This window comes from Neltuma alba, unplaced genomic scaffold, assembly GCF_004799145.2.
Source record: "Neltuma alba isolate B1F8T4 unplaced genomic scaffold, ASM479914v2 tig00001196_pilon, whole genome shotgun sequence".
Lineage (NCBI taxonomy): Eukaryota > Viridiplantae > Streptophyta > Magnoliopsida > Fabales > Fabaceae > Neltuma > Neltuma alba.
The window spans coordinates 152,739-170,104 of record NW_021632373.1 but is presented as its reverse complement, the minus strand read 5'-3'; the positions used below and the strand labels follow the sequence as shown (position 1 = coordinate 170,104).

Here is a 17,366-nt window from a genome sequence, read left to right as displayed (position 1 = left end):
ATCCTTTGCCTGTATGTTGTGATGATAACTAGTAGCTCAGAGACATCCTTTTAACTGACCCCATCCTACAACCTTGACTGTCATCAGACCATGCTGAAGGTCAGAACACAACCACATGGCCCGAGAATTAAGGTATTCTATGCGTTGGAGCATGCTTTGGTGCTTTATCAGGAATTAACAACATTACTGTCATTAGGAAAACCGAAATCCCCAAAAAGACCCTGCATCATCAAGGAAATGAAGTTAAATGCTGGGTTAGATATATCTGACATCTCTCTACACCACCCCATTATCTGGAAAATAAAACAGATTCATCCTGTCAGCAATGATTCATGCACGGTTTCTAAATGCATCAAAAAATACAGAATTCAATATCTGAAAATTTTCAGTACGCCAATCCGCAAAAAATGGGTTGGCCAACCAAACAGTCTTTAGAAGCACGATTCCTGATATGATTAGGTGTCTTCTCATAGTTATTCTGAAAAGCGAATTCAGTCTCTCCATGTTCCACGTTAACATGCCAACTCATGCCTATTGGCAGAAACTCTATCGGACAGATGATTCCAGAAATGCTTCATCCAAAATAATCTAGTCTAAACACCTTTATTCCCGGAATCAACTAACACAGCAGTTGGAGAGTTTGGGGTTGGGGTAAGTACAAGATGTTTTATACCTCTATTGCTAATCTTCTCAGCACTAAATTAGTTGTGGGCTGATTTTTATGAAATGCTATCTATTCTCAATGAAAGGTTTTTCCCAAAATGTTTATGACATAATATGGACGGAAAAGTGCTTACCATGGCGTCATTGATTGCATAAGCCACACAGTAATGCTCCTGGAAATCAATAGTGGACAAATTGAGATGCGAATGGTTGGGGTATAACAAATAATAGATAACTCATCATTAATGACAAGCAAATTGCTAGCAGATTGATGAAAACTCATACTATTACTAGGTCACAAACACAATTTTCAGGAAATATCTTCTTTAACACTGGGGGAAAAAAAACATGTTTTCTCTTCTCAATGAAACCAAACAGGCCAAGGGTGTGTTTGGTTACTAGTAAAGTCGCTTTGTAAAGTTGAAAATTTGTTCATCTCTGTTTAAAAATCAATTTGACATGGATAGCCGTGAAACTGAATGGTAATTAACTTCTGAGTTTGACGATCAGTAACTGAGATGATTTTGACTTACCTTCAATAATTATTTGAGGCTCCCTAGCAAAAATGCCAACACTCAATTTTGTTGACACTATATAAACATCTTTCCACTGTTTTTCTGTTTCAAGTTATTTTAGAAAAATTTACTTGAACTCTACAAAACATAACAACAGACTTCTAATGATGTTTTCAAATTCAATGAGAAAATCAGAAAAACAAGCAGGCTCCAAGTTTTTCCACTTTGTTTGTTTGGAAATTGAACAGAAGTTGCTAGCATATCTGGAGATCAGGGTTCCACTCAGTGTGCAGGAATATTTTCTCCAGCGCAAACCGCCAGTGAAAGCCCACCAAATTATAGCAAACAAAATCCAGGCATTGTGGGGACAATTAGCAATGAAGTGGGTTTACCTGCATCATATGCCACTCTTCAAATTCGTCAAATAGTTCCAGCCGTTCAATCCTATGAATAAAGTATTGTTAATTAGTATAATTGAATTGACATTTCGCAAAAAGATGTAAGCTTCCATCCCGAAAGAGGAAAGAAGGGAAAAAAAACTGGAGAATCATGGACAGAGCACCTACTATTTGAGGATGTGAAAACTTCTACATTCAAACAGAAATGAAAAAGTTCCATCATAATAGTTTAACTGGGTCATGTACCTAATATAGACTAAAATCTGGATGGGATATAAACTACGGAAAGATACTTCCACAAAGAGGAAGGCAAGGATTCTCCTATAATGGAGCCATGAAGAAAAGCAGCCGCTTTAGACGCTTGGTGGTAATCAGAATCTCATGTTATTGGCATTAGGGTAAGCCCAAATATAAAGGTAAACAAGGTGGAGGATCCACAAAATCAGGAAATTCAAAAAAATCATAAATGCTATGATGTCCTAATCCCAAATCATAAATGCTACGATTTCCTAATCCCTTATAATCTGGGTTACAAATAAAACAGAATCATTTAAGTAAACTAGGTCTAGATTAAAGCTTCTTGGGCTTAGGATTGAGGCCCAATACGCTAACCAACACTCCCCCTCAAGCTGGTGAGTAGATATCCAGCATCGCCAGCTTGTCTACTAGCTCATCAAATCGCTTTCTGTCAAGTGGTTTGGTGAGAAGATCAGCCACTTGTTGCTCTGTCTTTACATAAGTGAGGTTGACAATGCCTCCTTGAATTTTTTCCCTGATGAAATGCCTATCGATTTCAATGTGTTTTGTCCTGTCATGCTGAACAGGATTAGTTGTAATTTCCATTGCTGATTGACTATCACACCATGCTTGAATTGGAGTTTGCAACTTCAATTTAAGCTCCTTTAAGAGCAATATCAGCCAAATTCCTTCACATATACCAAGTGCCAAGGCCCTGTACTCAGATTCAGCACTACTACGGGAGACTACTGGTTGTTTTTTGCTCTTCCAAGTGACCAAATTACCCCATAGGAAGGTGAAATACCCTGTAGTGGACCTTCGTTCATTCACAGATCGACCCCAATCTGCATCAGTATATAATTCCAATCCTCTTGAACTATGTTTCTCAAAAAATATCCCTTTTCCAGGATTCATCTTCAAGTACCTTAGAATTCCATATACAGCTTCCATGTGTTCCTCTTGTGGGTTGCTTGAAAACTGACTTACAACCCCAACTGGATATGCAATGTCAGGCCTTGTGTGGGTGAGGTAAATTAATTTTCCCACAAGTCGCTGGTACCTTTCTTTGTTCACAGAGACACCATCCTTCTTGAATTCTAAGTTTGTTGCTGTATCCATAGGTGTTCCGGATGGGCTTGCACCTAGCATACCTGTTTCCCTTAGAAGATCTAAGGTATATTTGCGTTGTGAGACAGCAATACCTTTCTTGGATCTAGCCACTTCCATTCCAAGAAAGTATCTTAGACTTCCCAAATCCTTTACCTCAAATTCTTGTGCTAGAGACTTCTTTAGGTCTGATATTCCTTCATAATCATTGCCTGTCACAATTATATCATCCACATACACAATCAAGACTGTCATTTTCCTACCAGCATGTTTAACAAATAATGTATGATCAGTTTGACATTGTGTAAAACCATATTTCACCACACAATTTGTGAACCTGTCAAACCAGGCCCTTGGAGATTGTTTTAAGCCATATAATGACTTATAAAGTCTACACACGACATTAGGCACATTTGGCTTTCTCACTCCTTCTGGAACAGTCATATATACTTCTTCCTTTAGATCACCATTGAGGAAAGCGTTTTTAACATCTAATTGATGTAATGGCCAATCTAGATTTGCTGCAATAGAGAGTAGTACCTTGATGGTATTTAGTTTTGCAACCGGTGAGAATGTCTCTTCATAATCTATACCTTGAGTTTGGGTGAATCCCCTAGCTACCAACCTGGCTTTATATTTGTTTATGCTTCCATCTGGATTGTACTTTATAGTAAACACCCATTTTGAGCTAACCACAGACTTTCCCTCAGGTAACTTGGTCAGCTTCCAGGTTCTGTTTTTCTCTATTGCTTGGAGTTCATCATTTATGGCTTCCTCCCATCTAGGTTGCACAATGGCTTCTTTATAGGTGGCTGGCAGTTTTTCACTATCTACACTAGCCACAAAAGCTTTATAAGTAGATGACAAGTTGCTATAGGAGACAAACCTCTGAATGGGATGTTGAGTACATGATCGTACTCCTTTCCTGATTGCAATTGGCCAGCTTAGATCATCAGAAACTGGTTCAGATTCAGACTCTTGGTTTTGCTCTTGATTGTTAGGGGTTATATTATCTTCTCCTTGCTGCTGGTGTATTTCTGCATCTTGTGAATCTGCTTCTGGTTCCCTTACCTCACCATTATTAACAGCTTCTGTCATTATATTATCTGTTTCAGCATCAATTGTACTGACTTCAGGTCTGATTTCAGATTCAGATTGCATCCCAGGGTGCGTTTCAGCTTCAGGTTGATTGTGTGTCACAGGTTCTGGTTCAAGTAAGGTTGGTATGTGTGTTTGAGACAGAGGTTTGTGAGATTGGGCTCCTAAAAGGTCCAGTTCCCCTAGATGCTCCCCCTGAATTGGACTTTTAGGGTAGTAAGAGGTATCTTCAGCGAAGGTTACATCCATAGAGACAAACAGTTTCTTGAGTGTGGGTGAGTAACATTTATAGCCTTTTTGGGTTGAGGAGTAACCAAGGAAAATGCATTTAAAGGACTGAGGATCAAGTTTGCCTCCATGATAGTTGTGAACATAGGCCACGCAACCAAAAACTTTTTGAGGGATAGTGGATAGCAGGTGGGTGTTTGGATAGGTTTGAGATAGGATGTGAATTGGAGAGTGGAATTTTAGGGTCTTAGAAGGCAGTCTATTTGCAAGGTAGGTGGCTGTGAGAATAGCTTCTCCCCAAAAAATGTGTGGGACACTGTGAGTGATCATAAGGGCTCTAGCAATCTCAAGTAGTTGTCGATTTTTGCGTTCTGCAGTGCCATTCTGTTGTGGTGTGTAGACACAACTAGTTTGATGTATAATTCCCTGTTCATTTAAGTATTGCATGAATTGAGAACTAAGATACTCTCTCCCATTGTCACTCCGAAGGATTTTGATAGATGTGTTGAATTGGGTCTTAACCATTTGGTGAAATTGTTTAAAGGTGGTAAACAGATCAGATTTTTCCTTTAATAGATACACCCAGGTTGTGCGTGTGTGGTCATCTATGAATGTGACAAACCATTTTGCCCTAGAAGGTGTTAAAACTTTTGAAGGTCCCCAAATATCACTGTGTATCAAGGAGAAGGGATGTGAGGGTTTATATGGTTGAGGTGAGTAGGAGTTCCTTGTGTGTTTAGCAATCTGACAAGTGTCACAATGAAGGAGTACATCCTTTTTATTCAGAATATTTGGAAACAACTTCAACATATAATCAAGACTTGGATGTCCTAATCTACAATGCAGTAACATCAAATCTTTATTAGAAATAGAACTACTTGCAGAAAGCATGATCCTCCTCTTGCACTCTGGTTGTCCATCAAGATAATATAACCCTTCACTCTCCAAAGCATTGCCAATCATCCTCCTTGATCCCAGTTCCTGAAAAGTACAATCAGTGGCAGACATGTTAACAGTGCAGATTCTAGTCTTAGTAACCTTTGTCACAGATAATAGATTGCATTTAAGGCCAGGTGCATAAAGAACATCATAGAGAGTTATTTCAGGGGTAACATGTACTGTTCCAATTCCAAGAGCCTTGGTATGATTCCCATCTGCAATTTTAATGTTTATTCCAGTACAGGGTTTAATTTCACTGAATAGGGATAAATTGTCTGTCATGTGGTCTGTAGCTCCTGAATCCACAATCCAGGAGTTAGGTTTTGATGCTGTAACCTTCATTGCTTGGACATATTTACCTGCTTGGGCCAAATTACCCATAGTTACTGTGCGTTCAGGCAAAATGCTACCTTGGCTGCATTTTTCAAGCACCTTCCTTAAGTGATCAACCTCTGCAGCACTCAGGAAACTTGATTCTTTATCATTACGATCATCTGGGTTTGTAGCATAGCCCTTTGCATCTGGTCGTGAGTTTCCCCTACCATTTGGAGGCTTCCCATGCAATTTCCAGCATATTTCTCGTGTATGACCACTCCTGTTACAGTGATCACACCATCCTTTGCTTGACCGCTTACCACGACCTCCTGTATTCGAGTTCTTTGCAACCAAAGCAGAAGATTCAGGGTTAGAAAAAACTCCTTGGGTTAGGGATTTTCTACTTTCCTCGAATTTCACCATGTTTAGGGCTTCACGTAGTGATGGTAGAGGGCGAGTTCCCATGACTCTCCCACGGACGTCCTCGAATTTTGGATGCAGACCAAGTAGGAACTCGTATGTGCGCTCTCTGTCCAGCAACTTTTTGTACAGCATTCGATCAGCTGCACATGACCACTCCTGAGTGTCATACAGATCGATTTGCTGCCAGATTTTCTGTAATGTTGAGTAGTATACCACCACCTTTTGATCACCCTGCTTCAAGTCTTTGATCATGCCTTTCAATTGGAATAAGGCTGCAGTGTTTTCTATTGAAGAATAGGTCTCCCTGGCTGAGTCCCATATCTCCTTTGCTGTAGTTGCCAGCAAATATTCTTCGCTAATATCCAGATTCATTGAATTGATGAGCCAGGCCATTACCATGGAGTTTTCTGCGTACCAAGTTTCAAACTTGGGGTCATTTGCAGCAGGTTGAACAGCAGCTCCAGTCAGATACTTTTCCTTCCTTTTTCCTCTAATGAACATTAATACGCTTTGAGACCACTGTAAGTAGTTATCTCCATTTAGTTTATGCCCTACAATTGAAGTAGGAGTAGCATCGACAGGAGCTCCAAGGTTTGAGTTGCCATTGGTTCTGCTCAAAGATGCATCAAGTTGTTCTGTTTCATGCGATTCTAGATCAGTGGTTTCACTGCCACCATGGTGGGCACCATATGTGCCAAACTGAAGTGTATTTTGAGCCATAGCTCTGATACCATGTGGTAATTCAGAATCTCATGTTATTGGCATTAGGGTAAGCCCAAATATAAAGGTAAACAAGGTGGAGGATCCACAAAATCAGGAAATTCAAAAAAATCATAAATGCTATGATATCCTAATCCCAAATCATAAATGCTACGATTTCCTAATCCCTTATAATCTGGGTTACAAATAAAACAGAATCATTTAAGTAAACTAGGTCTAGATTAAAGCTTCTTGGGCTTAGGATTGAGGCCCAATACGCTAACCAACAGCTTGCATTAACCGAGCAAAGAAGGGCAGCTTCCCTAACCACTTCTAGCAATTTGAATAAGAAAAACAATATCTTCATTGCTTCATCACAATAAAGCATGAAAAAGAAACTTTCTTATTTGCATCAAAGAACAATCCCCAAGGTTCACACTGTCGCAAGCAACTAATATAATTTCATTTTTAGAGAATATGTCCGATGTATCAATTACTACACATCTAGCAACACAGCACCAAAGTAGCTAGAAGGAAGAATTTGCAAGTTGTAATGCAAAACAACCACTGTTTATTGAGCAAAATACCTGCGCCTTTCATGAGCATCAATAAAGTCACTATATACTCTAAGCATATCCCATGCAACAGCTCTCTGAAACATGCACAGAAAGACAATATCAATTCATGTAGAAAAACTGAATTCACTATTTAAAAACGGAAAATTAATGCAAACAAGGGAATATAAATGGAATAATCACATAGACCACGTGTAAGGGATGCTATATTAGGGGCAAAAAGGATATTTCTTAGCAGAAACCAAAAAAAAAAAAAAAACAGAGAGAGAGAGAGAGAATTGTTACAGGTAGGAAGAAAGGAGAATTGCAATGAGACCTCAAGGAAAGAAAATAACCATCAAAAAATCCCCATGACAAGTTAGAAGTTGACATTTCTTACTTTATAACTTGTCACTATAGACTGCTCAGTTGTCATTAGAACCTTTTAGTAATTATGTTTCTTTTTTGGGACTTTATTGCAATTCTCTCTAGAAAGAAAGGCATGAGAGGATGGGCATCATATATTCTCTTCGTGTGAGAAAAGCAAAGAGAACAGACAAACATGGATGCCCATATAAAAATGTTATGTAATTGTATAAAAAGAGGAATTAGTTAGGGCAGTTAATCGCTATTTGGTTAATGGAGAGATGACCATCTGTAGCTAATGGCCGTAAGTAGACGGCTTAGGGGTTAATTGTAATCAGGCTTTTGGTTAATGGAAATGTGATGCCCCTGTTCCCCCCCCGGGTATCTGTCTGTCTCTCTCCTCTAACTTTCTTCCCTTTCTCTCTCCTGTTAGAATTACATCAAATACACAGTGTATGATTCCAACTGAAGTTAGGAGTGCAAGGACTTCATTTCACCGAAGGTTAATGTGATACCTGCCATCCTTGGTCCAGAAACAATTTTTCCTTTGCAAGCAAGTTTGGGGTAGCATATATACCCAAGAGTGCACATCCTCGACTCTGAAACAAGATAGAAAAGACAAATCATGCCATGGTTTCAATTATATATAGTTGACTTCATCTATACTTCAATTTATCATAACTAGATTCATTGGTAGTCAAGTAATTTAATGAATCAAATTAGATGAAAAGATACAAAATATGAAGGATACATATCCACTCCTGACAGTGAGAAGAACTTCCTCTTTGGAAGTTAACATTTTAATTGTAATCTCAAATAATTCAAAAAAGAAAATCAAATGCAGGAAAAAAAAATTTGATTCCAGACCTCCAAATTTCTAATCATTTGCTGCCCAAAAGCATCATCAGGGTGGATCTGTAAACAACGAACAATTTAATGTAAAGGAGATCACCTTCCATTAAACCCACCAGCAAAAGTACAGGCAAAAAAAGATATTGCTGAGAAGACTGTAACCTGCTCATAAAGGAAAAATACTCCAGTCTTAAATGTTTGGGAAGCCCAACCAACAATTGAACGAGTTGAATCTGGATCTAAGTATATCAGAACACATTCTGCAATTATAAAAGTTGGCAGACTGACGATAATGTCAGAACTAAGCAATGTACTCATTCCCTAGTCATCAAATAGACAAGGTTCTTTAGAATATACCAGAGTCACATAAACACATCGACACAGACACACACACATCCGTGGGTGTAAACACAGAAGAAATTTTCCTAATAAGCAACTTAGTTGCCTAGGGGCTGTGCCTTTTTCCCCTTGCTTTGCAATCTGATTTATACCGACCTCTGTGTGTTTGCATGGTGGCAGTGTTCTAGTTGATATAAAATATAGCTGAGAAGACAAACTCTGCTTTGATTAATCAATTAATAAATAAATAAAACTACTACAAAACCCTGAAGCTTATTAATCCCTTCAGCAAATTAAACGACTGAAAGTACTTGGAAACTGAGAGTTTTGGGTTGTTTATATGAACCTAGGGCTTCTTTCTATCTTTCTGCATATTCCGAATTGCAAACTGTATAACTGAAAGTACTTCTAGATTCTATAAGCTTCATTCTAATAAATCTTCCCAGAAGGTGCTGGAGCCTTTAAGTCAAGCTCAAGTTATATACAAATTGAAATGAAAATTCAGAGCAGCATGAGACAGAGAGGACTCCGAATAAATACCTTGGATCCATATCAGCTAGAGTTATAATATCATTCAATTTTTCTATGTCACGCAAGTCAACAGGGAGAAGTTTGTAGTGATCACTCAACACTTCTCCTTTCTCTGCAAAGAATGAAAGGTCACTAGCACGTGTTCAGATCAAAACTTAAATCAAATACCAAGTTCCCAATGATTAACTATCAGACAGAAACTTGGGCAAAGATCTCTGGTGTTTGCAAATTGCAATTAGGCACTCTAATAGGAAAACATGATACAGAGGAATTCTTTCTTTAAACCTAATCATGTGCTTGCCCATAAATTATCCGTTAGTCATGCTTTGATTGAAAAGACAATACCCAAACACCAAGAAACTACAACCAGGCCTTTCCTTAATTATTTACATATTTCACACCCTAAACCCAGCCCCATTAGGCCAGAATAATTGAATAATAGGAGTAAACTGAAAAAAGTCACTTAGGTCAATAAAAAATGACCCTCATGCCCCGAATAAAAAAAGCAGTAAAAAAAAGGATATTCTAGATCTATTTTGGGTGCCATAGAAACGGAATCCCTTTCCAATAAAGAAACCAGACTGGTTATGCTCCAGCGCCATGCATTATAGCACTGGAATAGGACCCCTCTAATGTTAGAACACAAGCCATTGCTTAATGCACAATGCTTATACAGTAATATATCCAGCATTGCTTACCCGCGGATATAACTGTTGTTGCTCCAACTTTGTCCTTTAATTGACCGCAAGTCTGAATAAGAGCAGCCTTCTTACAAGTTACCTGATTCAAATACACAACACTATTTTTACCTTGTCTACTGATGATGGTCATTCAGAACATAAGATCCACAAACTAAAAGTAAGACTTTTCTCCTCCATTAGCAATTACTTAGATATTCAATCATAACAAATCCCTCTTATTATTCTAAGGGCAAAAAATCAGATATAAATTATCTTGACAAAGCAACTACTATCAATCTAGCAAGGGACACTAAGAGAATAAGAAAAGAGACTGCCCAGGCCAACAAAAACCTTCCAAGGAAAAGTAGATTCAAGTGCTCACCTCCTTAAAATCAACTTCCACATATAGATGCGGTGCCTTCCCCTCATCCTGCCAAGAGAAGGTAGAACCATTTCAATTACAACTACACGAGCTCCCCCCCCCTCCCCACCAGCACACAAGAGCATTTATTACAGATAAGCAAACTAAGCAAAAGGGATACAACAAACATTGAAATTGATGGTAACAATACTAAACATATTCTCAGCTAGTTCAGACTTCTGTACATCATTCCAAACAAGAGAATGATGTTAGTGCCTAATGATCTATGACCCCAAACAAGCTGCATATCAGATATACTTTTACATCTTTGTGTTGCATATCAGATAATTTGTTTACATCTTTGTTTAGAACCCAAGTTGACAGCATATAATAGAAAAATTATAACATGGGAGGTTTAGACCAGCTTTTAGACTGCCTCTGTTTTAAGGTTTCAAAAATTAATGGATTTTTCCCAGTACGTCTCTACATCACAGTACACATATAGCAAAAGCATGAATGCAACATAAGTTCATTCCACCTTTTTGCTTATTTACAAATATGCAGTATGGAACTGAATTTCTCCTTCCAATGTTCTATCTAGCATGAGGGCAAAAGCCCATTTGTCTCGGCTCATTTTATCAAAAAATTACAATTTTTCAGAAAAGAGAACTCTAAAGAAATTTTAGGATGTTGTGCTTTTCATGATTGTAACCTAATGCAAAATAACTCCTGCTTTTCAAAAAAGAAAAATGGAGATAACAAATGAGTTTTTTAGACAATTAGAAAATCACCTCTCTTTTTTTTTTTCAAGCTTAAACAAATGGTCCCTAGTACATGCTGTCTTCAGTTGTCTCTTAAAGTTAGAAGTTGTAAAATCTAAGGGACAATAGCTTAGAATCGCATGCCAGAAGAGAAAAATTTATGTGGAATATGTCATGACAATACTTATGACAACTCACGGGATGAAGCAGGCACCTGCAACTGAAAATATGTTGTGTCAAAGCCTGCTCCAAGTGATAATATCTGCTTCTTTACTGGATTGTCTTTATCTGTCTCGTTCTCAGCATCAAGAAACTGATAGAGAAGTTTCCGAAAAGCAGCCCAACGAGCAAAGTAACCTTCATACTCAGATAATAATAACTATGAGCCATTGAAACACAGTTAAAGTATACAATTTCAACAATTCAAGTTGTTCAATTTAAATCTTACCACGATTAATAATTGGAGATCTCCTCACTGGTCTTCTGACAAATAAATGAATGTAGTCGTCTTTCATGTATCCCTTCTTCACACAGGACCTTCAGACAGTTTTTGAGTCATCATTATTCACCACATATGAATAAATAGTGCATTTGTACGCAGGAGAAAAAATAAAAATAACATGTTAATGGGCAACCACGCTAATGGAATATAGACAACTCAAACAATCTAAATTTAAAGAGAACAGACATGCAAAACTTAGGACTTAAGGAATTATATTCCAGTACAAGAAATAGAACACTCCAACCAGAGAAACAAGATTTCCAATTACCCAAACAACAAATCCCCAAATCTCAAATTCAAATAGTGCATATCAAATCACAGTTGCATCACGAAAATCAAGTAGCATTGTTCATATTCCCCCATTCTGGGTTATAATCACTAGCCAGTCATTTCATCTGTCATAGGTCAAACAAAAATGTCAATAGTCCTCACACGGAAAATATTACAAAGACGTGTGCCTTACATGGAAAAAGACAAGAAACTGCAAACTCCAACAAGAAGAAACAAGACAGATCACCCAAGGGAGGTGGTGAGAAGAACAAGGATCAAACTTCTTAGCGCAGCAAGCAAAAATTGATCTCAGAGCAGTAAATTCAACGCCATATTGTTGTCAGAAAAATCCAAATGCACGTTCTTCACAAGAACCACGCTAACAGAATAGGAAAAAGAGAAAACAAACAAAAAGCTTCCCAAGCCAATATGCTAAGAGAAACAAACATTACATCAAATAGCCACATTCGATTGTCCTTTACTTTGGTTACAACCCACAATGTAAATTGACACAAACCAAAACCATAAAATAGAAAGTGAAATAAAAACTGCCTCATAAGCCAAAACATTAAAAGAAACCAATATTATATAAAACAGACAATTGCATGATCCTGAAAAAAAAATTCAATTTTTGCACGGTTTGAATAAAACTGGGCAGCAACTGAGGAATAGAATGAACGAAGCAAAAAGGAATCGAGGGTGTGCGCACAATTTACTGGCGGAAGCATCATCGTTGGTAGCTTGAACAGCGGCTCTATTGCTATGTGAATCCGCCATGGATTCGTTGGCTCTGTGGAAGAGAAGAGATTGAAATCAATGAAACTTTGAGGCTATAACCCCGGTGAGAATGAAGCACCCAAGAAAAAAGATTACTAGGTTACGAGCTGAACAAGTTGATTCTCGTCGTCGCTCACGTTGCGTCTGGAACTGATGGATCGGCATGCTGATGTCGACTTTTTTTTTTAAGTGAAAATTACAAATCAGTAGTAAATAAAAGTGAAAATCCAAAAAAAAAAAAAAACCATTAAAATATCACAACCCTAATTCAAGAATTCATCTTTAGCATATGGTCGTATGGGTGTTTGGTTACTTCCAAAATTATTTCTAAAAAAAAATACTTTCATGTAGATAGAGATAAAATTTTTGTCAAATACTTACTTTCTCTATTATAAAATCACTTTTAAAATTATAATTTAATTTTCATCTAAACACTCTTAAGACAAAGTGTAAAACTACTTGGTCTATAATACTCCTTAAGTTCTTAATATAAGACCTATTTAACTAATTTGATTAAATTAAGAAAGTTATATAAGTTAGTTAATTGTAAGAAATATGACATGTTTTTCTAAAATATCATAATCATCTTTCTTAATATCCTTCCTCACTCTTCTACTTGATTATGGTTGATGGAGTATCTATAGGAGTGATTTAAAAAAATTAATAAATATAATAAATAGGTTTTATACTAGTATTTAGGATTAAAATCAACTCAACAATTAGATCTTATATTAAAGACCGGAGGAGTACTCTACTATTTATAAGTTCTAAATTTAGGAAGGGGTGTTGTTCATTTTACAAGCTCCATTTTGGATTTGTCTTAACATTTGATGCATTTTTTAATGTTGTCCTTAATTATTTCTCTCTTATCACATTTCCTCACACATTTTTTTTAATTTATTATAAGGACATATTCAGAAATAAAAGTCTATTTGTAACTTATTTATTATTTTTAATTAATTATTTGTTATCCGTAAATTACTTATTTAAAATTTATAATAAAGACCGGAGGGAGTATAAGATACTCTTAATTAATTTACATGTACCAATAAAAATAGCTAAAAATATTCAAATGATTTTCAATATTATTGTTATTAACTATACTGAATTATAACATCATATTAATTTCTACTCTCTTATTGTGCTCACAAAATATAGACAGATATGAAAAAAAATTTAATGCTCATTAAAACTATCAAAATGTCTTAGAAAATGGATAAAAGCACTTTGTAAAAGACCTTTTGTAATATAGACAGGATGGAGCACTTATTTACAATTCTTTTTTTTTAATTTACAAGTTAAATTTCAAAATTTATAATTTAATAAAGACAAAAAGTACTCAAATTAACTTATAAATATTGTATGCTAAATTTTAATGATATTTAAATTGCAAAACATTAAAGTTGTATTTTTTTGGAAAAATAATCATCAAAATAAAAATATTTTTTAATAAAATCATTTATCAGCAGCACCGGATGTAATGGTGGTTCGATGACCGGTTGACTGGTGTTACGGATCACCCAAGTCTCAAGATTTGATGCACGGTTTATGTATAAATAATTAAATTAATTACTCCTTCGGTTCTTAATATAAGACCCAATTTTTGAGTTGGTTTTGATCCTAAATATAAGACCCATTTTTTATATTTATCAATTTTCTCTAAATTATCCCTATAGATACTCCCTCAACCATAATCAAGTAGAAAAGAGAGGGGGTATTAAGAAAGATGATTATGGTGTTTTAGGAAAAATGTGTCACTTTTCTTATAATTAACTAACTTAACTAACTTCCTTAATTTAATCCAATTAATTAAATGAGTCTTATATTAAGGATCAAAGGAGTATAAGTTTCTTATCTAAAATTTGTTTGTTAATATCAATAAAAGGGGGACCGGACCGGCCGGTTCAACCGGAAAACCGGTGAACCAGTCTCCAGTCCGGTTTGGTTTGAAGAAAAAACCGGCTTCAAATGAAACTGGAATGAACGGGAATGGACCGAAAAAAACTGGTGAAAACCGAAAAAATCGTTGGGTTGGTGGGTCGCTGGTTTTCTTTTTTCCCCCTTACTTCTTTTTTACTCTTACTGTCTCACTGTTGACCGGAGTAGACATGGATACTGTTGAGAGAAATGGTAAAAGCAGAAAAAAAAAATCACAGAAAGAAAGACCCATTTGAAAGTCTCTTGTGTGCTGCTTCGAACTCGTGCTCGTGGAAGAGTGGAATGAAGAGTGGAAGGCAAGGAGGAAGATAAAGTAGAATGGATGTGCAGAGGGGAAAAATGATTACTGTTTACCATCTCTGTTTGAGGAAGAAAGAAACGAAGAGGGACAACCGGAGGAGCGAAATCAAATGAGAAAGAGAAGTATAAGTGTTTCAACTTTCAAGATGCAAATTGGAATCTGCCGTTAAGGAGGAGAGAGGCATAAAAAAGTGACCTTGTGATGTGTTATCGAAAAGAAAAAATCAAGTGTTCACGTGAGGGAGAGAAAAGGAAGAGATAAAAGTATAAATTAAAATAATAAAAAAGAGAAGAAGATTGCATTGGGTCGGAAAAAGAGGGAAAAGAAAAAAAAGAAATAATAAAAAAATTATAGATATAAATATTTTGTAATATCTTATTCCCTCCGTTCTTTATTATAAGAGACGAATAATCGAATTACGTTAATAAAAAAAGCAGTTAAAATTAGTTAAGAACAATCAATGTGTAAAAAATATAATTTTTTTTCAAAAATGCCCTCATTAATAAGAAGAGAGAGCATGAGAGAAAACAATTAAAATTATTGAAAGAAAGAGAAGTGGGAGGGAGAGAGAGAGTGAGTTGGAGACAATAAATATGGGCAAAATAAGAAATCAACACAAAAAAGTAGAAACAACTTTCAAGTGTCTTTTATATATAGGAACATGCCATAAACATCAAATGTCTCTTATAATAAGGAACGGAGGGAGTAAAAAATTATTTTGTAATATGAGTAGTCATTCAAAATATATTATTTTTTATAACTAAAATATAAATATTTTTAATTATTTTAATTATTACCGGTTTAACCCGGTCTAACTCCGATCTAACCTATTAATCCTTAATCCACTGTTTCGACCGGTTTCGTACCCGGTTCGATTTTTTGTTCCTTGGTTAATATTGGAGTCTCAGGCTCTTTGAAAAATGGACAATAAATGAGTGAATGGAAGCCGCGGTAAAAAAAAGAGGCCTAAAGTCAAATTTTACAAAGTCATTCCTTTTTCGGCCGCCCATTGATAACATGTGACAAGATGGTAAATATTATTTCAAACACAAAAACTCAAAAATAAAATATTTCAACTAACTTTTATAATTAGAATTTAATTTGATAACTAAAATTAAAGGAGTGTTTAAAGTTTAAACACCTTAAAGGAAGGAATTACATAATTTCGGAGAACTTGGAAAAACCACCTTCTGCGCGGGAAAGATGATTTTTTTTTTTTGTAAGGATAATAATTATTCTCTATCAATGGAAAACTAATTTTTCTTCAAATATTGAAGATAAAATATAAATTGCTCTAACTAAAAATTTACTTCATACACAAGGGTTGGAAAGCAAATCATCATAAGTTAATAACATTAGTCAGCAATGCTTCTTTGAAGAGCAGAAGGTGAAAAGATTAAAAAAAAAAAAAAAAGGCAGTACACAGTATCTTTAAGGTATGGGCAACACTTGATTTTAGTTTTAATTTGCCCCCTCACCCGTTCCACCTTACAGTGCAAATTAGGTTTACTGATAAATTTCCTCCATGATACTGGACTAGTTTAGAACAGCTTATAATTAGCTTATAAGTAGTTTTTTAATAGTGATTTATGGAATACGAGGCAAGTATGTGAGAAAAATTTTATCTCAACTTACGTGAAATGTCTTTATAAGAGATTTGTTAAGCCCTTCCAAACAGGCACACTAACTTCAGTCGTACTATAAGATTTATTTTATAGTTTAATTTAAACCATAGACTAAATCTTATATTAAGGACTAAATGTCGTATAATGAAAATATTTAAGTATGGTTACCAAAACTCAAGCCAAGGTAACAATGATTTTTTATAAAGCGATAACTTTGTTTTATTCCTCTGTGCATTGTGCAGGCAAAAACAATGTGTTTGTGTTGTGTTTGTTGTTTGTCATGTGCAAGTGATAATGATAGGTGTATGTAGACCATGTGTTGGTTCATGAACCATATGTTTGATTCATGAACCGACATATCTCTAATAGCAAGGCAATAGTTATTAATAATTTTGAATTTCATGAGAAATAACACCTTTTTAGTTTGTAGAGTTTTTCTAAATAACAACTTTTCATCAATTGGTGATTACCACGCCTTTGATTATATTGTTTCAGAGGTGCTTTTAGAAACCAAGGGGACACAGCATATCCATAGGATAACTCTTAGGGGGTGTTTGGCACTACAAAAAAATAGCTAATTACTGGCAGATTACTCACGAAAATTTTGTCACTAAACTTAGCCATGAAATTAGTGATGGAATTTATTCCGTCGCTAATTAGCCACGGAATTAGCCACAGAATTTTTTCCGTCAGAAAATTCTGTGGCTAAAATTTTATAATTAAAATTAGCCACGGAATTTTCTGACAGAAAAAATTCTGTGGCTAAAATTTTATAATTAAGATTTGCGACGGAATACTTTTCCGTGGCTAATTTAGCCACAGAATTAGCGATGAAAAATTATTCCGTCGCTAATTTCTGCGACTAATTCCGTGGCTAAAATATAATA

The 17,366-nt window shown here is 35.8% G+C and overlaps 1 protein-coding gene across 2 annotated transcripts; it reads right to left on the bottom strand.

The window, feature by feature from the left end:
- On the bottom strand, positions 1-12,730 carry LOC114752813 (leucine carboxyl methyltransferase 1 homolog). Of its 2 annotated transcripts, XM_028941521.1 has the most exons (14): positions 12,712-12,730; positions 12,548-12,628; positions 11,515-11,603; positions 11,281-11,423; positions 10,327-10,374; positions 9,963-10,044; positions 9,274-9,376; positions 8,557-8,677; positions 8,410-8,457; positions 8,058-8,141; positions 7,210-7,274; positions 1,571-1,622; positions 798-836; positions 1-221 (listed from the first exon to the last, which is right to left on the bottom strand). In XM_028941521.1, exons 2-14 carry the CDS (start codon positions 12,613-12,615, stop codon positions 168-170), a joined length of 996 nt encoding a protein of 331 aa, XP_028797354.1. In that variant the 5' UTR covers positions 12,616-12,628; positions 12,712-12,730; the 3' UTR covers positions 1-167. The 2 variants fall into 2 exon arrangements, with proteins under 2 accessions (XP_028797354.1, XP_028797360.1); XM_028941527.1 differs by lacking the exons at positions 12,548-12,628; positions 12,712-12,730 and adding an exon at positions 12,032-12,332.
- Positions 12,731-17,366: the final 4,636 nt, after the last annotated feature.